Here is a 24,308-nt window from a genome sequence, read left to right as displayed (position 1 = left end):
GCTAATTATTGGCTGGCTGATGTGCAGGGCAGAATAGGCAGGACACAAGATTGTGTGTGTGTGTGTGTGTGGTTCTGGGCTAACTCAGAGGTAAAAGAAGCTGCCTTTGCTCTTTAGTGCAGTGTTTTTCAACCAGTGTGCCGTGAGACATGATCAGGTGTGCCGCGAAGCTCAGAGAGAGAAAGAAAGCAAGAGAGAGAGAGAAACAAGAGAGAGAAAAAGAACAAGAGAAAGAAAGCAAGAGAAAGAAAGAGGGAGGGAAGGAGAGAGAGAGAAAGACATAGAGGGAGGTAGGGAGGGAGAGAGAAAGAGCAAAAAAGAGAGGAAGGAAGGCAGAGAAAGAAAGGGATGGAGAGAGAAAGGAAGGCAGAGAAAGAGGGAGGGAGAGAGAAATAGAGCGAAAGGGAGGAAGAGAGAGAATTTTTTTGTCCAAACTTTTTTTAGCCCCCACCCTCCCCCCGCTCAATGTGCCCCAGGGTTTCGTAAATGTAAAAAATGTGCCGCAGCTCAAAAAAGGTTGAAAATCACTGCTGTAGTGTCAAGAAGAGAAACCTGCCCTTGGAGGCTCAGTGGCCTCCCAAAGGGGCCTCCACCTGCAAGGCTGATGATGCTCAGGGCCGCCTTTGCTGGACATGACCTGCCAATCAGAGCAGGAGCTCTGCAGCATTCTAAAAGAAGAGCCCGGACGGATTCACTCCGCTAGTTGCCTCCTGTCTGTTTTGAGGCCATTGAACCAGTAGTCAGAAGACATTTCCGCAGTCCTGTGGCCAGTATGATGCGCCTTTGCACACTCTCAAACTGCTAAGTTGGGCAGGTTGTGGGGTGAGGTTCAGAGCTCACCCCACAGCAGGATGCGTTGGTCTCAAACCTGGGCTGCCGGCCTTATTTATTTATTTTTATTTATTTTATTTATTGGATTTGTATGCTGCCCCTCTCCGTAGACTCGGGGCAGCTAACAACAGTAATAAAAACAGCATATAAGCAATCCAGTATTAAAACAGTTAAAAACCCTTATTATAAAACCAAACATACATACAGACATACCATGCATAAAATTGTAAAGGCCTAGGGGGAAAGAGGATCTCAGTTCCCCCAGGCCTGGCAGCAGAGGTGGGTTTTAAGAAGCTTACGAAAGGCAAGGAGGGTGGGGGCAATTCTAATCTCTGGGGGGGAGTTGGTTCCAGAGGGCCAGGGCTGCTCCCAACAGTCTCAAGGCCTTGGGAAACCCCTTCTCTTTCCCACCGAGACGCCCAGGCAAACGTAAAAAATCAACGCCTCCCCTCCAAGTCACAAAGTCAGGATTGTAAGGACTAGGGACTCCTTGAAGCCAAAACCTGCCAAATCACAGTTCTACAGAAGCCACGACAAAAGCTGGCGGCTGCCAAAAGCAGAAATCCTTTGCTGAGGGCCAAAAGACCCCCCTCCCTCATGCAATCCGAAAACAATATAAAACAGTGTGTGTGTGTGTCCCAAAACCTGGAGGGGGTGGGTGGGGAGACACTCTGTCTTGCTGATGTACACTTGCATCCACAGGTTTGGTTCACAGCATCCCCTCCACCCCACCCCACCGCCCCAGACTGACCTGGCTTTCATTGAAGTCCTCTAGGATGAAGCCTCCTCCCGCCTGGAGTTGCAGCTCAGTGTAGGGTTTGTTGTAAGGTACTCTCTCCACAAATTCTGGAACATGGAAGTATATTGGAAAGTTACATAGAAACATAGAAGTCTGACGGCAGAAAAAGACCTCATGGTCCATCTAGTCTGCCCTTATACTATTTCCTGTATTTTATCTTACAATGGATATATGTTTATCCCAGGCATGTTTAAATTCAGTTACTGTGGATTTACCAACCACGTCTGCTGGAAGTTTGTTCCAAGCATCTACTACTCTTTCAGTCAAATAATATTTTCTCACGTTGCTTTTGATCTTTCCCCCAACTAACTTCAGATTGTGTCCCCTTGTTCTTGGGTTCACTTTCCTATTAAAAAGACTTCCCTCCTGAACATTATTTAACCCTTTAACATATTTAAATGTTTCGATCATGTCTCCCCTTTTCCTTCTGTCCTCCAAACTATACAGATGGAGTTCATGAAGTCTTTCCTGATACGTTTTATGCTTAAGACCTTCCACCATTCTTGTAGCCCGTCTTTGGACCCGTTCAATTTTGTCAATATCTTTTTGTAGGTGAAGTCTCCAGAACTGAACACAGTATTCCAAATGTGGTCTCACCAGCGCTCTATATAAGGGGATCACAATCTCCCTCTTCCTGCTTGTTATACCTCTAGCTATGCAGCCAAGCATCCTACTTGCTTTTCCTACCGCCCGACCACACTGCTCACCCATTTTGAGACTGTCAGAAATCACTACCCCTAAATCCTTCTCTTCTGAAGTTCTTACTTTTCCTTCAAACCAGCAATGCACATTTGCCTCGGGCCTCCGAGAAAGCCTCCGAGCAGATGATAAAATTCATGGGAATAATTTATTTATTTATTTATTCGATTTTTATGCCGCCCTTCTCCTTAGACTCCTCCCCTTAGGTACACACAGCCACAGCCACACCCCCTGTGCACAAAACTGGACTATTTTAGAAAGCCTAGCTGGTAGAAGATGCCATCTATATATCATTTTGTATAAATTTTCCTTGTAGGATACAGCAAGTGTCATTTTATAGTTAATTGTAAATATTTTTCCCACTCTGTGAAAATGAGGCATTTTCTATGCATCATCCAGAGCATGATACCATGATCTTTGGTGACTGAAGGATGCCAATGCGATGCATTTTCTACTGTAGGAAAATGGGAGGGGGAATTGTATGAGGTGGGTCTCTGACCTGAGTGCCTCAAAGTTTCCTTTCTGTACAAAAGGGGCTTATTTTGCTACCCTGTTCTCAGCTAGTTTTTCTTCCATGTCTCTAGTATTTTGAGCTTGCATTGATGGAGAACCTCATTGATTTCTTAATATATTTCGGCCCTGGAGATTTAATCCAGAAGGTCCAGTTTTTCTTCTTCCAGCCCCTCCCCTTCCCCACCTTGGGAGCCACCCTGTGGCAAGGGTCTTCCCCTCCTGCCTTTGAGGAGAGATTGAGATGCCCTTGGTCACATGTTGCTCCACTAAGGAAAATTCCACTGAATTGTTATCATCTTGAAAGAAAGTGAAGAAAAAGGCAGGACAGAAGTTTCCTTCCCTCCTGTTGTGGTTGGCTTCAGGCCAGCTCCTATGGCTGCTGATTTTGACTCAGAAGAGCTGGAGCCGTCCGTTCACAGAAGACCCGTCTGGCTGGAGGAGGAATCAGACAGTGAAACAGAGGGAGAAAGGGACGAGGAAGAGGTTGGAGAGGCAGAGAGGGAAATGGAGCCGGTCAGATCTCCAGCCAGTTTCATCTGAGTCAGACGGGGATGAAATAATGGTTGATCCTATTCTTAATGCCCGAGTAAGGAGAATGCTTGGGACGCCAAAAATAGCTGCGCAAATGCAGAAACAAATTCTAGGTCACAGGTGTGAAAGACGCTGCCACAGCCTTGAAAAGGGGGAGGTTTTGCAGATGACGGTGTGGGAATTTATCGTTCAGCTTTTGGAGAAAGATTTGGATGAGTCATGGTTTTGTGTTTGCTTTGGATATCTTTGGACATTCTAACACTTAAGCCGTGAGTTATTTGGCTGACGTAAGCCAGAAAGGCTTCTGTGCTGACTTGAGTGATTAACTCCGACCTGTTGGACTCGTAAACTAGCATTGCTCTGGCAGACGCCGAGCCTTGCTGCCTTCTGTACATAAAGAAAACCTTTTTGCTTTCTTTTTACAAGCCTGCGAGTGTGTGTGTGTTTGGTTAATTACTTCGTTTCTGGGTGGCCCGCGGCCAGGCAGAACACCTTCCCAAATCAGAATTGATTGTTATTAGCACTTAAAGGCTGACCAGGCTAGAAACCAAAGTCATCTAGATCAGTAAATACTTTAATTGTAAAGTTATATCAGCAGAATCTTGTAAGTCCCTATGAATTCCCAGCCCCCACTGGAATGTTACGGTGAGGGTTCTGTCGGGGACCCAGGCTGAATCAGGGGTCTTTTGTCTGACCGCTGTCTTGGCAGCCCTTCCTCCTCCGCAGGGCCATTCCCTCTGTCCACTCCTGGGGTTCTCCTTGAAGATCACAAGAACTGCCCCGGCTGCAAGGAGGGAGGGTTTTCCCTTGGAAGAGGTGAAGGGCCAGATGTGAACTTGTCCAACTGACCAGGGAAGGTGAGGAATTTGGGGATCCAACCCAGGAAGCCCTTGAAAAGGGACACCAAGGCTGAGACCTCCCAGATGGAAGAAGGCCAGGCAAGGGGACAGAGAGCTGGAGGATGGTGGTTTGCTTTCAGATTAGTGCGACCCGCACAAGCAGCCATCAGCACCATCTTGATTCTAACCATGAGTTAATACCTGATACATTAACAACATCCCTTCCCTCGTGCAAGACGGTGTCTAACTTTAGTGCAATATATAACCATCAAAGACATCAGCGCAACCCTACAATTAACTAGAGAACTTGAGTCTTCCAAAAGGACCGACACACCTTGAGACAAGCAAGCCACGTGGCCTCACCTTCTTCTTCGCTGCTCACCGCAGCCTTTCGGTGACTAGAAAGCTTCTCTGCTGTATTTGCCATGGAGAGAAGGAAGGCGTAGCCCAAAAAAAGGGTTTTGTTCTGGGGCAAAGGACCCCACTGGGGATCAAGGGCCAAGTGATCGCCCGAGGACTTGCCACCGCCTGATGGGCTGGCCGCCCTCTTGGAATTCGCAGCGCCTGCAGACAGAGAGGAGGGTCAGCCAGCTTCCCAGAAAGAGGGAAAGACACGAGAGCGGGGTGGGTGGGGTGGGTGGAGGGAAGCCAGCCGGGGCTGCCCCCCGAGAGTGGGAGGAAGCAACTGGGAGAGCTCAGCTAGACTGCACCACCGGGGCTGAAGGGGAACCTCACCTGCTCTGAAGAAGGCCAGGTGCCGCCCCCTCTTGGCTGGGGACTGCTCCTCCTCCGAGACAACGGCCAGCTTCCTTTTGCTGGAAAGGGGCTCCGGGCTCTTGCGGACAGGAGTGGTGCTGCCACTGGAGGAACTGGGGGAAGCAATGCTACGCCTCTTCCGCTTCCCCTCCACCAGGTTATCTGGGCCCACCGGTGAAAGCAGAGTCAGTTTCACCTTCTGTGGGCCCCCCGGCCTCCCTGCAGCCCCCCTCTCCCGCAGGTGCCCCCTCCACGGTGACCCACCCTCATCTGTCTAGCCCTCCGTGAAAGTGGAGCTCGCAGAGGGTCAGGACCTCCTCTGCCTTGGGGCCACTCCCGTCCTGGCCACCCAGGGGTGTGGGGTCGCTGCCCGGGGCTCCTGTCCCAAGAGCCACACCTAGGCTGATGTCGGCCGCCCGGGTCAGGGGAGTGGCCGGCTGACACGGGCCGAGCCCAAACTGCTCCCGGAGTCTGTTCCCTTGCTCCAAAGACAGGATGACCGCCGTCCGCTGGTACCACTTCTGCTGCCCGTCCTTTTCAATGCAATAGAAGAGCTCCCCCGCCTCCTTCCGGTGGCCCTTGACCACACCTGCAGCAGAGGCAGAGCTACAGGCCCAGGCCCCAGTCCTGCTCCCTCCCTCCCCACCTCCCACCCGCCTCGAGCGACGAGACCCCTCCCAGGGACCAGCAGGCAGTTACCTGCGGTGAAGTACTCATCCTCGGAGAGCGCCGTGACCTCTGTCTCCAGCGGGAGGGGGTCGCACAGGAGGACATCGCGGGCCTGGACGTCGCATTCGTAGCCGTCGTCAAAGAGCAGCCTGTACTTGGCCCCGCCCACATCCTGCGTGATGGTCCCAGAGTAGAAGTAGCCGTTGGATGACCACTTGGCCACCACCCGCAGGCCCACCAGGCAGCTGCCGGCTGGAGGGAGCCTGGGATCGTCGGAGGCGCTCGGCTGCTCCTGCAGAGGGATTTCAGGTGAGCCGCTGCGGCACAGATGGGGCTCGGTCCGCTCCCGACTGTCCAGGTGTGGATCCATGCTGGGCTGCCCATCCAAAGAGGTGCCGGCTGAAATGTCGACCTCGGCCTGCGTGGAGCCCCTGGAGAAACAGCGAGAGGAGTCACGGGGGCCCCAAAGCCCAGACAAGGAACCTTCGCTTCCACCGCCACTGCTCTACCTGGCTCCGGTGGATCGGGAAGTTGGGCGGCCCCTTCGCCCTCGCCCACGGGGGGTGAGCGGTGCGCCTGCTCTCCACTGCTGGTGGCTGGGTCCTGGGTCTTCCGCCTCGTCCCCTGCGGGGGTCTTGCTGTGGTCCCGATGGACTGGGCAGAAGCCGGTCCCCTTCTTTGGGCTGGGGGAGAGAAGAGGCAGCTTAGTTCCTGCTGGCAGAAGTCTCTCAGGTTCATGACGCTTCGATCATGGACACGAAAGCTCCTTCTCCCTTTGGGAAACCCTGGAACTGGCTAAAAAGGAGAAGATAATGGTGTCTCCAGAAAAGGGTCTTGCAAAGCAAAGTGGTAAAATGCTGCAGTCCGAAGTCAATGGTTGAGATGGATGGCTGAAGAAATGGAATAAGTACCATTTCATATTCTTCTTCATTATAGGTTCTATCATATCTCAAGACCTAAAATGGTCACCTACCATCAAAAACATCATCAAAAAAGCACAACAAAGAATGTTCTTTCTGCGCCAGCTCAGGAAGCTCAAACTGCCCAAGGAGCTGATGATCCAGTTCTACAGAGGAATCATTGAGTCTGTCATCTGCACCTCTATAACTGTCTGGTTTGGTGCTGCAACCCAACAGGACCGACACAGACTTCAGAGGAGAATCAGAACTGCAGAAAAAGCAATTGCTGCCAACCTGCCTTCCCTTGAGGACCTGTATACTGCACGAGTCAAAAAGAGGGCAGGGAAAATTTTACTGACCCCTAACATCCTGGACACAAACTGTTTCAACTCCTACCCTCAAAACGTTGCTACAGAGCACTGCACACCGACAACTACACACAAGAACAGTTTTTCCCCCGAACGCCATCACTCTACTAAACAAATAATTCCCTCAACACTGTCAGACTTTCTACTAAATCTGCACTTCTATTCTACTAGTTTTTCTCATCATTCCTATCACCCATTTCCTCCCATGTTGACTGTATGACTGTAACTTGTTGCTTATATCCTATTATATTTTTATTAATATTGCTTCTTCATTGCTTATTTGACCCCTATGACAATCATTAAGTGTCCGTACCACATGATTCTTGACAAATGTATATTTTTATTTTATGGACGCTGAGAGCATCTGCACCAAGACAAATTCCTTGTGTGTCCAATCACACTTGGCCAATAAAAATCTATTCTATTCTATTCTATTATGGGTTTGGAGGGAACTTTATATATAAAATGGTGGCCTTCACAAAGCTTTGTCAAACATCTGGACTCTTCACATCTGTTTATCTACATCTGTCCTGAATAAGTTGAGCTGCACTTGAGGTTTTAGAGCTCTGAGCGCTGACACTGACTTCTCTTTCAAGACGTCAACTGACTTTCTCACGGCCAAGAATGGCACAACCGACTTCTGTGCAAACTGGCCGGTGATCTCCTAAAGACCTCACCCACCTTGGTTTCCTGGCGGTGGGCAAGGCCGAGTCTTGAGAGCCCCTTCCTGGGCCTGCAGAGTTTGCGCGGCTGCGAGTGGCGGAGAGGGCGCTGCTCCCGCCACTGGACGTGTGCTGAAGCCCCGATGCCTTGGAGGAAAAGGAGCTGACGTCCCCAAGGTCCCCGGAGGTCAGAGAGAGGGCCCCAGTGCGGGAAGGCGAGACGTCCACCTCACACTCGTAGCAATCCAGGTGGGGCTCCTCGCGCTCCTAAAACAGATCAGGTTCCAAATGGGCCCCTGCCATCCCCCTCCGGGCATTCGTACAGCCTTTCCCACTGACTGGCCCAGGACCTTCCACGGAGCCTGCAGGCCTGGCTTGCCATGGGTGGGGACGGAACAGGCTCGGCCAAGTGGAGGAGGCTAAACGTCCATTCCGGCTTGCCATCGGGTCCTGGATCTGGACTGCACCCTCCAAGACACAGGCCTGGCTGGGAGGACCCACATACACCAGAGAATATTGTTGCTAGACATTTAAACGTGAATACCCTGAGCACAGGCAGCAACACTGTCCTTCACCTGGGAGGGGTCTTCGCTCTTGGGTCCCCTCTCGGGCAAAATGGCAGGGGGGAAGTGCTGTCCAGACCTTCCAGCCTGACCTCCCCTACTGCTGACCATTCCCCTTCCCTCTCACTCCTGCCCTCTTCAGAGGCCCTTAGAATCTGGATCCTTCTGGAAGTGAGCGTATTCACTTTGCAAGCAGTGCCAATTCATTCATTCATTCATTCATTCATTCATTCATTCATTCATTCATATTCATTCATTCATTCTTATTAGATTAGATTAGATTTATTGGATTTATATGCCGCCCCTCTCCGCAAACTTATTCATTCACTCATTCATTCTTATTCATTCATTCATTCATTCATGCATTCATTCTTATCATTTATTCATTCATTCATTCATTCATTCTTATTCATTCATTCATTCTTATTCATTCATTCATTCACATTCATTCATTCACATTCATTCATTCATTCATTCATTCATTCATTCAATTTTTATGCCGCCCTTCTCCTTAGACTCAGGGCGGCTTACAACATGTTAGCAATAGCACTTTTAACAGAGCCAGCCTATTGCCCCCACAATCCGGGTCCTCATTTTACCCACCTCGGAAGGATGGAAGGCTGAGTCAACCTTGAGCGGTGATGAGATTTGAACCACTGACCTACAGATCTACAGCTTCAGTGGCCTGCAGTACAGCACTCTACCTGCTGCGCCACCCCGGCTCTCTTGTGAGATTGTGAAGGGAGCAGCGTACGGAAGACAACTACCACGGCCTCCTTGAGTTCTGGACCTGGTTGCCTCGGCCTTTGCCCTGGGGATCCTCGAAAGCAGTGTTTCCCAACCTTGGCAACTTGAAGATATTTGGACTTCAACTCCCAGAATTCCCCAGCCAGCGAATTATTATAATTATAATTACAATTTATTAGATTTGTATGCCGCCCCTCTCCGTAGACTCGGGGCGGCTCACAACAATAACAAAGACAATTTAAGAACAAATCTAATAATTTAAAAAACACTAAAAAACCCATTATTAAAAGCAAGCATACACACAAACATACCATGTATAAACTGTATAGGCCCGGGGGAGATGTCTCAGTTCCCCGATGCCTGACGGTAGAGATGAGTCTTAAGAGCTTTACGAAAGGCAAGGAGGGTGGGGGCAGTTCTAATCTCCGTGGGGAGCTGGTTCCAGAGGGTCGGGGCCGCCACAGAGAAGGCTCTTCTACTGGATCCCGCCAAATGAATGCTGGCTGGGGAATTCTGGGAGTTGAGGTCCAAATATCTTCAAGTTGCCAAAGTTGGGAAACACTGCTCTAAGAGACCGACCTCTGAGCACCCCACCCTGGAAGAGACCACGGGGCCCACGGCTGCCTTGCTGGGGCCTTACGGGAAGCCACCTTACCTCCACCACCTGCCGATCCACTTCGGTGCCATCTTTGTAGTAAACGTCGGTGATCACGCGGGTGATCAGCGTCCGCACTTCCCGAATTGTCCTCACGTGGCGCTGCAGGACTCTCCCTGCTGGCGGCTGGGGCAGTTCGAATTCTTCCTCCTTCTGAAGGAACAAAAGAAAATCCAAAATATTTCCAGACCTCCTTTCACCAAGACCAAGTTAAGTTGGCTTTGGACTGAAAAGTTTATTGACTACTGCACATCAGACGCTCATTGTTCTTGCTTCCAGTTCTAGGAAGACACAAGAACAGTTGTTTCCTGAACGCCATCACTCTACTGAACAAATAATTCCTTCAACACTGTCAAGACTTTTTACTAAATCTGCACTTCTATTCTACTAGTTTTTCTCATTATTCCTATCATCTTGGCATCGGGCCAGAATATCTCCGGGACCGCCTTCTGCCGCACGAATCCCAGCGACCGGTTAGGTCCCACAGAGTTGGCCTTCTCCGGGTCCCGTCGACTAAACAATGTTGTCTGGCGGGACCCAGGGGAAGAGCCTTCTCTGTGGTGGCTCCGACCCTCTAGAACCAGCTCCCCCCAGAGATTAGGATTGCCCCCACCCTCCTTGCCTTTCGGAAACTCCTTAAAACCCACCTCTGCTGTGAGGCATGGGGGAATTGAAACATCTCCCCCTTGCCCATGTAGTTTCTGTGTATGATTCGACTGTGTGCTTGTTTTTTATATACTGGGGTTCTTTTGGATTTTTTAACTTAAAACTGTAATTTAGATTGCTAAATATTAGATTTGTTATTATGTATTGTTTCCCATTGTTGTGAGCCGCCCCGGGTCTACGGAAAGGGGCGGCATATAAATCCAATAAATCTAATCTAATCTTTTCTTCCCACTTAGGACTGTAACTTGTTGCTTGTATCCTAAGATTTTTTATTAATATTGATTGTTTCTTCATTGCTTATTTGACCCCTATGACAATCATTAAATGTTGTACCACATGATTCTTGACAAATGTATCTTTTTCTTTTATGTACACTGAGAGCATATGCACCAAAGACAAATTCCTTGTGTGTCCAATCACACTTGGCCAGTAAAATTCTATTCTATTCTATTCTACCTGTAAAAGCTCCTGAGATTTAGCTAAGCCCAGTCTCAAAAACAGCCAGTATGAAGTCTGGCCAATTCTGAAAGAAAGCTAAGTAGGACAAGAGCCGACTGGCACTCAGATGGGCGCCCGCCAGGACATCGAAAGGCTACGGACTAGCCCGACAAGTCGAACACATAAAAAACTCTCTTCAGAAGTTGGCAAACCATCTCTGGGGTCCTTTCTTGAGAATTATACGGCCACTGTCACTGGGACTCCTTTTCTTTTCATCTGAAAAACTACTTTTAGACCAGTGTTTCTCAACCTTGGCAACTTGAAGACATTTGGACTTCAACTCCCAGAATTCCCCAGCCAGCGAATGTGAATTTTAGCCCCCAGAGCCCACCGGACCAGGCCGTTCCTTTTGGTAGTCCTGGCCGGGCAGGGAGTCCAGGCCATCCTGGTTCAGGGATTGATGAACCCCAGGAGACGCTGGCAGGACCAATCCCATCTCTCCTGCAGAAGTCTCCCAGGCAGGTCCACCTGAACTGCTCCACCCAGTGATGGGCTACCAAAATTGTTACCACCACACTGTGGGCGTGGCTTATGCATTTTGTTTCAACATCTTTCAGTGCAAACTGGGTGCTCTGGGGTGGATCTCCAAATTTTGCTACTGGTACTGCGTTCCTGACTCTACCCGTAGGTCCAAAGACGGGCTACAAGAATGGTGGAAGGTCTTAAGCATAAAACGTATCAGGAAAGACTTCATGAACTCAATCTGTACAGTCTGGAGGACAGAAGGGAAAGGGGGGACATGACCGAAACATTTAAATATGTTAAAGGGTTAAATAAGGTTCAGGAAGGAAGTGTTTTTAATAGGAAAGTGAACCCAAGAACAAGGGGACACAATCTGAAGTTAGTTGGGGGAAAGATCAAAAGCAACATGAGAAAATATTATTTTACTGAAAGAGTAGTAGATCCTTGGAACAAACTTCCAGCAGACGTGGTTGGTAAATCCACAGTAACTGAATTTAAACATGCCTGGGATAAACATATATTCATTGTAAGATAAAATACAGGAAATAGTATAAGGGCACACTAGATGGACCAGGAGGTCTTTTTCTGCCGTCAGACTTCTTTGTTTCTATGAGCCCATCAATGGCTCCACCTGGGAGCTGTGCTTGCAGGAGGCCCATGGCAGGGCAAGCCCCCTCCTAAGGTCCTTCTCTCCATGTGGTGGAGAAGTGGGCCACAGGCAGCCTTTTCCTGCTGTGCCCTCCCCTTCTGAAACGTACTCTCTGCATGACCCCTCCCCCAGCGGCCTCCCAAACACCACCCACCACCTTCGATTGGCTACTCCAGGGATGCTCTGCTTTGCATCAGCCCCTGAAAACAGAAACCTGGGCGCAGGGCTTCGCATTCGAAGCGATTCAACCGTTGCTTCCTGAAACATTCAGCACTGGAATTACCTGACGGGTCTGACTATGCAAAGGGACATTACAGTGTCCCCTCGATTTTCGCGGGTTCAAACTTCGCGAAAAGTCTATACCACGGTTTTTCAAAAATATTAATTAAAAAATACTTCATGGGTTTTTTCCCTATACCACGGTTTTTCCTGCCCGATGACGTCATATGTCATTGCCAAACTTTTGTTTGCCTTTAATAAATATTTTTTTAAATAAACTTTAATAAATAAACAGGGTGAGTAATAATCTAAATGGTTGCTAAGGGAATGGGAAATTGCAATTTAGGGGTTTAAAGTGCTAAGGGAAGGCTTGGGATACTGTCCATAGCCAAAAATAGTGTATTTACTTCCGCATCTCTACTTCGCGGAAATTCGACTTTCGCGGGCGGTCTCGGAACGCATCCCCCGTGTATTTCCCCTTTATAAACTTCCCCGCTGCTGTTGGGGGGCCACATAGGAGCCACCTGAGTTCCAAACGGCCCCGTCCACCCCCCCTCACCTGACTGGGTGAGGCTTCTGGGGGACTTCCAGGCTGCCACGCAAAGTCCCGTTCCGTTTGCACACTGGCGCTGCGCTGCTGGGGCGGAGGACAGGCGGTGCTGGTGCCCACTTCTACCTGGGCGGCGGAAGCCGTCTGCGTGGCTGCTGACACGGGCCCTGCGGAGCCTTCTGGGTGCTCCTGGGGGCTCTTGCCATGGCTGGGTCCGGGCTCCAGGGCGTTTTCTTCTTCTGGGGCGCTCACGGGACCCTCCTTTGGGGGTTTCCGGCTCTCCTCCTGCTGGAGTGGGGCAGCGTCCACCTCCATGGCCTCCTCCCCTTCGGTGCTGCCCTCTGCCTGCCCTTCAGCGGTCATCTCAGAAGACGGGGCTTGTTGGCCCCCCAAGGAGGCGCATTTCTGTTGGTCCTTCCCGGTGCGCGAGGGTTCAGCTTCTCCTTGGGAACTTGGAAATTTGAACAAGTCACCCCTAAAATGAAAAATAGCAACAAAACAGCCACTCTGTTGGATCGGATCCCATATCCTACCTACTCTGACTACCCATTTCCAACAGGCATCAATTCATTGCTTGCCTCTGATGCGGCCTCAAAGTTTCCCTTACAGCACAATTTTCTACTTATTAAATGTTTAGGCCAGTGTTTCCCAACCTTGGCAACTTGAAGATATCTGGACTTCAACTCCCAGAATCCCCCAGCCAGCGAATGCATTGCATGGCATACAAGTCTAATAAACAAAATACAAAAAGGTTGGGAAACACTGGTTTAGGCCACTGACTTCCCACTCCATCATCTCCAACGCTTGGTGGTGAGCAGGCTCCTCCCACCTCGCCTGGCTTCCTTCTGAATCTAACCCGCAGAGGCCCTCATCGCAGGAGACTGCAGAGGAGGGGGCCACCCTGGACTCGCCCCTGCAGGCAGAGCCCCAGCCGCAGCCTGCTTGCCCCGGCTACCTTCTCCCTAAAGCTGGAGCCTCTTCCATTCCAGAGGAGCAGCATAAAAATGAAGCTGGACATTGGAGGGGAGGGGACGTTCCCTGGCGAGAGGGGAAAGGGGCAAGATTTGATTTTACAACTGAACCTTCTACTTTTAAATCAACTCTTTTAGACTGGGTGGGGGGCGTTCTGGGGGGACGGGGTTGTTTCTTACCTGGTTTTTATATCTATCTATCTATCTATCTATCTATCTATCTATCTATCTATCTATCTATCTATCTATCTATCTTTATTTATATTTATTTATTTATATTTATATTTATATTTATATTTATATTTATATTTATATTTATATTTAATTTATTTATTTATTTGTTTGTTTATTTATTTATTAGATTTGTATGCCGCCCCTCTCCCAAGATTCGGAGTGGCTCACAACAGGAATATAAAATACAAATCCAATGATTAAAAAAAGCAAAACAGTTAAAAACCCTTGATTAAAAACACTCATACAACCCAAACAAACCATACATAAAACGGAGCGGCCGAGGGGAATCAATTTCCCCCATGCCTGGCAGCACAGGTGGGTTTTTAGGAGTTTGCGAAAGGCCAGGAGGGTGGGGGCAGTCCTAATCTCCAGGGGGAGTTGGTTCCAGAGAGCCAGGGCCACCACAGAGAAGGCTCTTCCCCTGGGTCCCGCCAGACGGCATGGTTTTGTCGACGGGACCCAGAGAAGGCCAACTCTGTGGGACCTAATTGGGGGTGGGGTGGGCGTTGGGGAACCAGCTTTTATTACATATGTTTAAATACTAGCTTACATTACATTGGGCGGGGTCTTTAGTCAGTTTTAACTGGGGTGGGATTTCTACGATGTATGGCTAGGGTGAGGAATGTGAATGGTGAGAACGGAATGAATGACTGGATGTTTATAGCAGCGTTTCCCAACCGGTGTGCCGCGACACACCGTCAGGTGTGCCGCGGCGAGAGGCGGCGGAGGAGAGTGGGCGGATCGGGCGGGCAATGGGGCAGGGGGGAGAAGCCAGGGGCGCGTTTGGCCGGGAGTCCGGGACTGTGTGGCTTTGCGCCATGAAGAGAAAACGGCCGACTTTTCCCTGCTGCCGTTTTCTCTTCATGGCGCAAAGCCACACAGTCCCGGACTCCTCGCCCCAAGGCAGGAGGCGGCGGCGGAGGAAAGTGGGCGGGCAATGGGGCAGGGCGGAGAAGCCAGAGGCGTGTTTGGCCGGAGGCACCGTGGGGAGGCAGGGGCAGGGAGGTGCGGCAGTAGGACTAAAGGGAGCCGCGGCTGCCCCTGCCTCCCCACGGTGGCAATGGCATCGGGAGTGCTAATAGCGGCGGCGGCGGGAATAGGGGGGGGGGCCTGCAAGTGGAAGCCTCAGCCCTGGAGCCCCCTCGCACCCATGGCTTCTCATCGATGCCTCTGCCTGCCCGATCCGCGGGAGTGCTAATAGCGGTGGCGGCGGCGGGAATAGCGGGGGGGGGGCTCCTGCCCGCCGCTGCTATTAGCACTCCAGCGGATCGGGCAGGCAGAGACATCGACGAGAAGCCATGGGCGCGAGGGGGCTCCAGGGCTGAGGCTTCCACTTGTGGCTGTCCCCGCCAGCCCGATCCTTCCTTCTCTCAAGCTTTTTTGGGGTGCGGCTTCTTCCACAGCGGTGGCTGCAGCGGCGCTGGCGATCCGGCCGCTAGCCGCTCCAAGCACTGTGGGAACGCCCACCCCTCTCACAGTCCTGTCCCGGGCTGTCAGTAAAGGGGCTGCTTGCTCGGAACATTCAAACTAAGGGAAACCTTCGCTGGCCTCCACAGAGAAGAAAGGAAGAGAGAGAACGAGAGAGAGCAACAGAGAAAGAGAGAGAGAGTGATAAAGAACAAGAGAGAGAAAGCATGAAAGAGAGAGAAAGAAAATAAGAGAGAACAAGAGAGAGAGAGACTAAGAGAGAGAGAAAGAAAAGAGAGAGAGAGAGAAAATAAGAGAATGAGAGAGAGCAACAGAGAGAGAGAAAGAACAAGAAAAAGCACGAGAGAAGAAAAGCAAGAGAGAAAAAGAGATAGCAAGAGATACTGAAAGAAAGCAAGAGAGAGAGAGAAAAAAAGATAGCAAGAGAGACAGGAAGAGGAAAGGAGAGAGAGAGAGAAATGAGAACAAAAAGGGGAGGAGAAATGAGAAAATGATTGAGGCAGAGAATGAGAGGAGAGAGAAACAAGAGAGAGAGAGAGGTGATTCTTGAAGCATATGGTAAAAAGCACCCAAATAATAAGAAAAAAACCCCAGCCCTCACCTGTTTTTGAAAAGAATAAAAGAGAATTAAACCCCAGCCCTCACCTGGTTTTGGAAATGGTTGGAGTGTGTATACATACACACACATAAGGGGGGGAGAGAGACAGGGATGGAAAAAGAGGAGAAGTGAAAGGGAGAAGGAATGAGGGAAAAAGGGAGGAAGAGAGAGAAATGAGAAACATGAGAGAGAAAAGGGGGAAAGACAGGAGAAGTACCCAGAAATGAGACAGCGGTATAAATTTCAGGAGGGATGATTGATGATTGACTGTATTTATAAGGGGATGTTACATGGGATTATATATATGAGGGGGTTATTTATGTATGTATGTATGTATGTATGTATGTATGTATGTATGTATGTATGTATGTATGTATTTATTTATTTATTTATTTATTAGATTTGTGTCATTTTGGTTGGTGGTGTGCCCCAGGATTTTGTAAATGTAAAAAGTGTGCCGCGGCTCAAAAAAGGTTGAAAATCACTGGTTTATAGTATGGTTGGATCCAATATGTATTTTTGTTATTGCTGTTTTTAAATTAAATTAAGGGGTGTGTGTTATTTTTTAGCGTTGGATGAGTGAATATGAATGGATGGAGAGGCTGTTCGGGACGAGTGAGGTGAATGGACGGACCAGTTTGTCTGGCACTCTGGAGGCAGGAAGAGTGGGGCAGCTCATCTCTGGGGGGGCAGAGGGCTGGGATATTCCGTTCTTGCTGGGGAGAGGCAACTATGGCAGGAAACCATAGGAGTCTATGGAGAGGGGCGGCATAAAAATCCATTAAATAAATAAAAAAATAAACATGGGGTAGGCCCGTCACGGGGATCAAGAGCTCGCTGCTTGAAAGCGATCCCTTGTTCCGCCCCACCCCACCCCACCCTCCTCGCCTTCCGCAAGAGTCTGAAGTCTCATCTATGCCGCAAAGGACCCAGAAGAGAGACCTACAAGAGTCAGCCGGACTTAGACTCCCCTACATGGCATCGGACCAGAATACCTTCGGGACCGTCTTCTGCCACACGAATCCCAGCAGCCGATAAGGTCCCACAGAGTTGGCCTTCTCCGGGTCCCGTCGACTAAACAATGTCGTCTGGCAGGCCCCAGGGGAAGAGCCTTCTCTGTGGCGGCCCCGGCCCTCTGGAATCAAACCCGGAGATTAGAACCACCACCACCACTTTCCTTGCCTTTCGTAAGTTATTGAAGACCCATCTATGTCGCCAGGCATGGGGTAATTGATAGACCCCCAAGCTATTATGGTTTATGAATGGTATGACTGTGTTGTATGGTTTTTAATGATGTGGGTTTTAGATGTTTTTTAAATATTGGATTTGTATATTGTTTATTACTGTTGTGAGCCACTCTGAGTCTTCGGAGAGGGGCGGCATACAAGTCTAATAAATTATTATTATTATTATGTTAGTACAACACAGCAAACGAGATCACTATGCTGGATTTCGTATTTCATCACCAGTCGGGCGCTTCCCAAGCACCTAGGACTGCGTGATGTAGCGACAAATTATGTTTGCTGATCCCAGTAAAGCAGCCTTTTGCAATTGACAGATGGAGATTTTGTCAATTCTGATGGTTTTCAAATGTCCGCTGAGATCCTTTGGCACTGCGCCCAGCATGCCAAGTACCACTGGGACCACTTTCACTGGCTTATGCCAGAGTCGTTGCAGCTCGATTTTTAGATCTTCGTATTTCACTAATTTCTCTAGCTGCTTCTCCTCAATTCTGCTGTCTCCTGGGATTGCGATGTCGATTATTATTATTATTATTATCATTATTATTATTATTATTATTAATATCGGACAGAGACTGCACAGGCAAGGGGGGGGGGGGAAGAGGCCAGGTGGCCCAGGGTGGATCCTTGCCTGAACAGGGACGACGGCTGTCCTGGGCCCGGCGCCTTTTCTTCAGGGCTGCAGACTCGAGCGAACACCGACGGCGTCTTCTGGGCACTGTGGACGGTGGAGAGAGATGCGTAAAGGGTCAATCCCTTCTTCTGCCCTCCTGGATGGATCCCCAGGACAAACAAAGCGACTTGGGGCGGGTGCAAAACACGGCAGTGACGGGGGACACACTCTTTCCTGCCAGCGGTCTTACCTGGGGTTGCTTGCTGTGGCCAGCCCATTGGTCCTTTCCCTGGCCTCAGGCTCTAAGGGGAGCAAGGGGAAAGAACAGAATACACTGAACCGTCCTTTCCCCAAACAAAGCCAAGGCCAGAAGCCGCACCCCAACTACGTTCGAGGTGGCCACCTCAAGGCTTTTCTCAACTGGGTCTCCAAGTGACCGGGTGGGGGAATCCCAATCACTGGAGGCAACCAGTCCCCCCCACCCACAAAAAAGAAGCTAGAACCTCCTGGGCCAGCCAGCCACCCCTCCCTCCCCCCAAGTCACCATTCCCGGGTGGCCCCTCTTACTCTCCAGGCTGAAGGGCAGAGGCTCGTCACTCTCCTCCTCCATCACGGGGGTCACCAGCTTCCTACGCAGAGAGAGCCCCCCTTCCTCTTCCTCCTGGCAGGCCACCACAGAACTCCCCTGGGGGCTCTCCTCCATGGCTGCAGCCTCAGCCTCCAAGGCATCCTCTCTGCCCTCCGGGCCAGGCACCAGGTGCTCTGGGTCGCCTCCCTCCACTGAAACAAGCCAATGGAAAGGGCAGCTCCAGGGGGGCTCTAAAGCAGAGCCAGCCACGACCCACCACCGGCTGCTTCTTCCCTGCAAGACCCATGGTGACTGGGCCAACCTCGGCTCCCTCTTCCCTCACCCACAGCTGCCATTCAGCCCCAAGAGTCCAGCCGGCCAAACGGCTCAGCATTCAAACCAAAATGCCCTGCAGAGCTTCCGGCAGACACCCTCTTCCTGCCCCCAGAGAATCCCCCCACCCTCCACTCACCGATGGGGGTGCTGTGCCGGGGGCCTTTCTTGTGTTGGCCCACCAGAGGCGGGGTGAGGGCGTCTCTCTCTTTCGCCAACAGGATGCAAACGGGCGGCTCTGAAACGACAGGCAAAACAGTTCCACCTCCTTGCTCCTCCTACCTTCCTCCCAAGCAATCGCTCACAGCAGCCTTACTTCAATTGGGACCCCTTGGTTGCTCTCATCCTGGATTGGTCTGCTCGGGTCACCAAGGCCAAACTCTGCTGCTGGGTGGACAGGTGCTTTCCCACTCCCCATTTTAGGACTGAGCATGAGGGAGAACGAGGCCCCTTTCCCTCTCCACCCCACTGGAAGCAGCAACTATGGGGGGGGGGGGAATGGGTGGTGAAGACGACAGAAATTTCAGAAAGAGTAAAACTGACCTGTCTGATCTGGAATAAAATAAGTACCTTTATAAAAGACTGGAAACCTTTTATGAACCTTTTGCTAAAAATGGCAAAGTGGGAGTTTCTGGATTTGCTCATTGAAAAATGGGTTGAACGCAGAAGGGAGCCCATCAAATAGGGAGAGAGCGGAATATTTAAGAGAATACAGGCAGCCCTCAATTGTTTAATGATCGTTCAAAGTTACAATGGCACTTTTAAAAAATCTTTAATAACAAAAGAAAAGAAAAAAGAGGGGTGGTTCTATATATGAAGGAAACAATGAATGCTAAGCAAATCTATACAGGTGAAGAAGAATTTTGATGCTGGAGTTAGTTATAAACCCCCCCAAAAAAAGATACTTCTGATAGCAATTTATGCACCAAACAACAAAGAATAGAATAGAATAGAATAGAATTTTTATTGGCCAAGTGTGATTGGACACACAAGGAACTTGTCTTGGTGCATATGCTCTCAGCGTACATAAAATAAAATATACATTTGTCAAGAATCATGTGGTACGACACTTAATGATTGTCATAGGGGTCAAATAAGCAATGAAAAAGCAATATTAATAAAAAAGAAGAATTTTGTAAAAAAAATTGAATAAGAAGATAATTGAAATGGACTATGATAGGAGATTTCAAAACTGGACCCACAAAAGTAGTAAAATAGGTTAAAAAGGACGCCTCTTCCTGGGACCTTTTTTCAAAAAGGCAGAAGAAATAAACATACAGGATACATGGAAATAAAATCCAAAGAAAAATCAGTATACATTTTACTCAAATAGACATCAATTATGGTCCAGAACTGATATGACATGGAGGTCCCTGGAATGGAGCACAAATGTCCACAAATAGGCAGGAGGTACAAGACAGAAAGGAATATATGGGCTGACCCTAACCCAATAAAAGTAGGTTGGGAGGGAGAAAAGAAAAAAGTAAGATGGACACTGAATCAATCGATATTAAAAGATAAAGAATGTATCTACAATATATTTACTAGATAAATGGTCAAAGCAATGGAAACTGCAGTTTAATGTTTCCAAATGTAAAATAATGCACTTGGGGAAAAGGAATCCTCAATCTGAGTATTGCATTGGCAGTTCTGTGTTAGCAAAAACTTCAGAAGAGAAGGATTTAGGGGTAGTGATTTTTGACAGTCTCAAAATGGGTGAGCAGTGTGGTCGGGCAGTAGGAAAAGCAAGTAGGATGCTTGGCTGCATAGCTAGAGATATAACAAGCAGGAAGAGGGAGATTGTGATCCCCTTATATAGAGCGCTGGAGAGACCCAATTTGGAATACTGTGTTCAGTTCTGGAGACCTCACCTACAAAAAGATATTGACAAAATTGAACGGATCCAAAGACGGGCTACAAGAATGGTAGAAGGTTTTAAGCATAAAAGCGTATCAGGAAAGACTTAATGAACTCAATCTGTATAATCTGGAGGACAGAAGGAAAAGGGGGGACATGATTGAAACATTTAAATATGTTAAAGGGTTAAATAGGGTTCAGGAGGGAAGTGTTTTTAATAGGAAAGTGAACACAAGAACAAGGGGACACAATCTGACGTTAGTTGGGGGAAAGATCAAAAGCAACGTGCGAAAATATTATTTTACTGAAAGAGTAGTAGATCCTTGGAACAAACTTCCAGCAGACGTGGTTGGTAAATCCACAGTAACTGAATTTAAACATGCCTGGGATAAACATATATCCATTGTAAGATAAAATACAGGAAATACTATAAGGGCAGACTAGATGGACCATGAGGTCTTTTTCTCCGTCAGTCTTCTGTGTTTCTATCAAAACGATAGAAATAGAAATGGAATTCTTCTTCAAAGTGAATAAAAAAGATGAGATCTCATTACAAAATGTATGCAATACAGCCAAAGCATATGTCAGGGGGTTAGCTATAACCCAGTGAAGGTGAATCTTTTTTCCCTCGGGTGCCGAAAGAGTGTGAGGGTGCACAATTGTACATGCATGAGTGCCCACACCCATAATTCAACGCCTGGGGACATATAAACATATATCCATCCTAAGATAAAATACAGAAAATAGTATAAGGGCAGACTAGATGGACCATGAGGTCTTTTTCTGCCATCAGTCTTCTATGTTTCTATGTTTCTAAAATTATATGACCAAGAAAAAAAATGTCAGAGATACTGCAATATTTGGGAAAAGCGGAAGTGCCAAAGATGTCTGAAATGGTGATGAAAATTATGTTAAATGAAAAACAAATGGTGATGATGATGGAACTGGAAAGGGAATTGAAGGGAATTTTTCCAACTTTCCCTGCAAAGGAGCCCCCTCCCTCCGACCCCCAGTGGGAGCCGCCAGGTCTCCTCTCCCAGGCGTTGCTGCCCTTGGGTCAGTTCCTACCTGGCTGGACACGGGCGCTCATAATCTCTCCAGGGAAACTGCCGGTTACTCTTTTCTGGAATGGCCTGTCCCCTTCCTCCGGCTGGGGCTCGGCATCGGACTCCTTCAGCATCGCTCCAGGACTGACCGTCCGGCTCGGACTCTGCGCCTCCGGCACAGCCTTGCTGGGACGGTCCAGAGGATCTGGTTCTTGCTTTCCTGGCTCCTTGCGTGGCGGCTCGCCAGTGACATCGTTTGGGGGAAAGGCTTCGCTATCGGCAGAACATTCCGCTTGTCCTACGGCCTGGGAGATGGACAAACGAAGGGACAGTCCTTCGTCCAGCAACGTGGCTTCTTCTGGCTTCTCACAGGGAGTCTCTGGGACGGTCTCCTCCTCTTCCAGGAGCAACGATGCCTCGCTTGGCACGCGGCCTTGATGGCCAAGGTCCCTGCAAGGGTCATCAGCAGAGGTCTCGCCATCAGCCTCCCGTTCACTGCAGCCATCAGGGAGGCTCAGCTTCTCCTCCAAAGCACAAGCAGGAGCCATGCCGGTGGTCTCTTCCTCTTTCTCCTCCTCCGCAGTGGTGGCCATCTGGCTGCCTTGAGTGGGAGAGAGGGCCAAAACACAGCTGTCCTCTGCAAAAGAGGCAGATGCTGCTGCTACGGGAGTTTCGGACCCTTCGGGGCTTCCTCCTTTCTCGGCGGCCGCCTTACGGCCTTCTTCCACGCTTGGAGTTGGGAAAAAGGGGTCCTGCAAAGGAAAATCCGATCACAATTCAAAGTGTTGGTTATGACCTATAAAGCCCTTCATGGCACCGGACCAGATTATCTCAGGGACCGCCTTCTGCCGCACAAATCCCAGCGACCAGTTAGGTCCCACAGAGTGGGTCTTCTCCGGGTCCCGTCAACTAAACAATGTCGCTTGGCGGGACCCAGGGGAAGAGCCTTCTCTGTGGCGGCCCCGGCCCTCTGGAACCAACTCCCCCCAGAGATTAGAATTGCCCCCACCCTCCTTGCCTTCCGTAAGCTACTTAAAACCCACCTCTGCCGACAGGCATGGGGGAATTGAGATCCTCTTTCCCCCTAGGCCTTTACAATTCTATGCATGGTATGTATGTATGTATGTCCGGTTTTTATATTAATGGGTTTTTAATCGTTTTTAGTATTAGATTACTATTGTACACTGTTTTATTGTTGCTGTTAGCCGCTCCGAGTCTCCGGAGAGGGGCAGCATACAAATCCAATCAATCAATCAATAAATAAATAAATAAAAGGAAAGGGGTCCCGTCCCTCTAGCCACTCTGCAGCCCTGGGTCAGCTGCCTTTATGGCTGACACCAAACCCAGATGGAGCCTTTGTCTTCCCTGCTGCCTCCCACGACACACCAAGAAAAGCTTATAACTTGGGGTGGGGGATGCACGGACGACTGCTCTTCCCACTGCCCCCTAGACCAAGCCCCACTTATCTAAGGGAGTAAAATACAACCACACAACACAGCCAGAGCAAGACAGCACCCAAGTGAAATTCTATGGCCGACCGGCTATCCCTGACGGACACTGCAACTTTGTCCAGGAGAGTGTAAAGCAAACCCAAGAGAGGTTTGGCCCAGCGCTGGTGGGAGCGGGATTTCGTAAATGGTTTTCTTATTTACAGTTATCAGTAAGGCTTAGATCAGGGTGGCAGACTTGCGGTCCACGCACTGGCCACGCCCATTCCCGTTTCAGCAGAGGGGGGGAGTCGCAATATGTCACATGACACGCCGCAAGTTTGGCGCCCCTTGGTTCCGATAAAATCATGGTTTTGAACAATGCTGAGCTTAAAATACAAGCGTTAAAATTTCTGATCAAGATATGCAGATTGAACAACAGGAAAATATCGGTTGAAAGGATTGAAATTTGTGGTGTTATACAGGTAGTCCTTGAGTTATGATCACAACTGAGCCCAAAATGTATGTCGCTAAGGGAAACATCCAACTCCCCCCAGAGATTAAAATGGCCCCCACCCTCCTTGTCTTTCGCAAATTACTCAAGACCCACTTTGTCGCCAGGCATGGGGGAGTTAGGATATTCCTTCCCCTAGGCCATTACAAGATATATGGTATGTTTGTGTGTATGTTTGGTTTTTATAATAAGGGTTTTTAGTTGTTTTATTAAATTGGATTGTTACATGTTGTTTTTTTTATCATTGTTGTTAGCCGCCCCGAGTCTGCGGAGAGGGGCGGCATACAAATCCAATTAATAATAATAATAATAATAATAATAATAATAATAATAATAATAATAATGTGAGTTGGCCCTGTTTTATGACTTTTCTTTCCAGAGTTCTTAATGAATCATCGCATTTGTTAAGTTAGCAAACAACTTAAAGAGTTGTTAAGTGAATCTCATTTCCCCACTGAGTTTGCTGGTCAGATGGTTGCAAAAGACCATCACATATTCCAACCACCATAGATACAAGTCAGCTGCCAGACTTTTAATCCTGACTTTTAATCCTGAGACCACCGGAGTGGGGGGCTGCAGTGATTGCAAGGGGGGAAAATGGTCATAAGTCACATTTATCAGTGCCGTTGTACCTTTGAACAGTCACTAAATGAACTGTTGTAAACCAAGGACTACTGTACTTGTAACGTTAAAAAGAACGTTCACAACCAGAGAAATTGTCTAGGATGTATACAGGCATTCAACTTCACATTGGAAATTTGGACACGGTAAATATTTCGGATTCAAATGCACGTGCTGATTCAGAGGAAAGATTAATATATAACTGAGACCAGATGTTTTTCTTTTGGGACTGATGGCCACAGCTGGAAAAAAGTCATGGAGCTTTTTTTGGTATGTGATAAA

General features: G+C 48.9%; 1 protein-coding gene across 2 annotated transcripts in view; it reads right to left on the bottom strand.

Moving 5' to 3' along the window:
• The window catches only part of TP53BP1 (tumor protein p53 binding protein 1), a 38,460-nt gene that overhangs the window by 2,283 nt on the left and 11,869 nt on the right, over positions 1-24,308 (bottom strand). Inside the window, exons 7-20 of one of the 2 annotated variants that reach the window (XM_070763549.1) lie at positions 21,487-22,216; positions 18,701-18,799; positions 18,228-18,440; positions 17,911-17,962; positions 17,679-17,765; positions 12,585-13,050; positions 9,532-9,684; positions 7,586-7,833; positions 6,147-6,320; positions 5,668-6,068; positions 5,366-5,557; positions 4,948-5,130; positions 4,576-4,776; positions 1,583-1,677 (exon numbers count right to left, since the gene is read on the bottom strand). In XM_070763549.1, coding sequence (XP_070619650.1) covers positions 1,583-1,677; positions 4,576-4,776; positions 4,948-5,130; positions 5,366-5,557; positions 5,668-6,068; positions 6,147-6,320; positions 7,586-7,833; positions 9,532-9,684; positions 12,585-13,050; positions 17,679-17,765; positions 17,911-17,962; positions 18,228-18,440; positions 18,701-18,799; positions 21,487-22,216 — 3,294 coding nt within the window. The remainder of the gene's footprint in view (positions 1-1,582; positions 1,678-4,575; positions 4,777-4,947; positions 5,131-5,365; positions 5,558-5,667; positions 6,069-6,146; positions 6,321-7,585; positions 7,834-9,531; positions 9,685-12,584; positions 13,051-17,678; positions 17,766-17,910; positions 17,963-18,227; positions 18,441-18,700; positions 18,800-21,486; positions 22,217-24,308) is intronic. The other variant, XM_070763548.1, reaches the window with a different exon arrangement.

Source organism: Erythrolamprus reginae, chromosome 10 (assembly GCF_031021105.1).
Source record: "Erythrolamprus reginae isolate rEryReg1 chromosome 10, rEryReg1.hap1, whole genome shotgun sequence".
NCBI lineage: Eukaryota > Metazoa > Chordata > Lepidosauria > Squamata > Dipsadidae > Erythrolamprus > Erythrolamprus reginae.
This window is presented reverse-complemented; position numbering and strand designations above follow the sequence as displayed.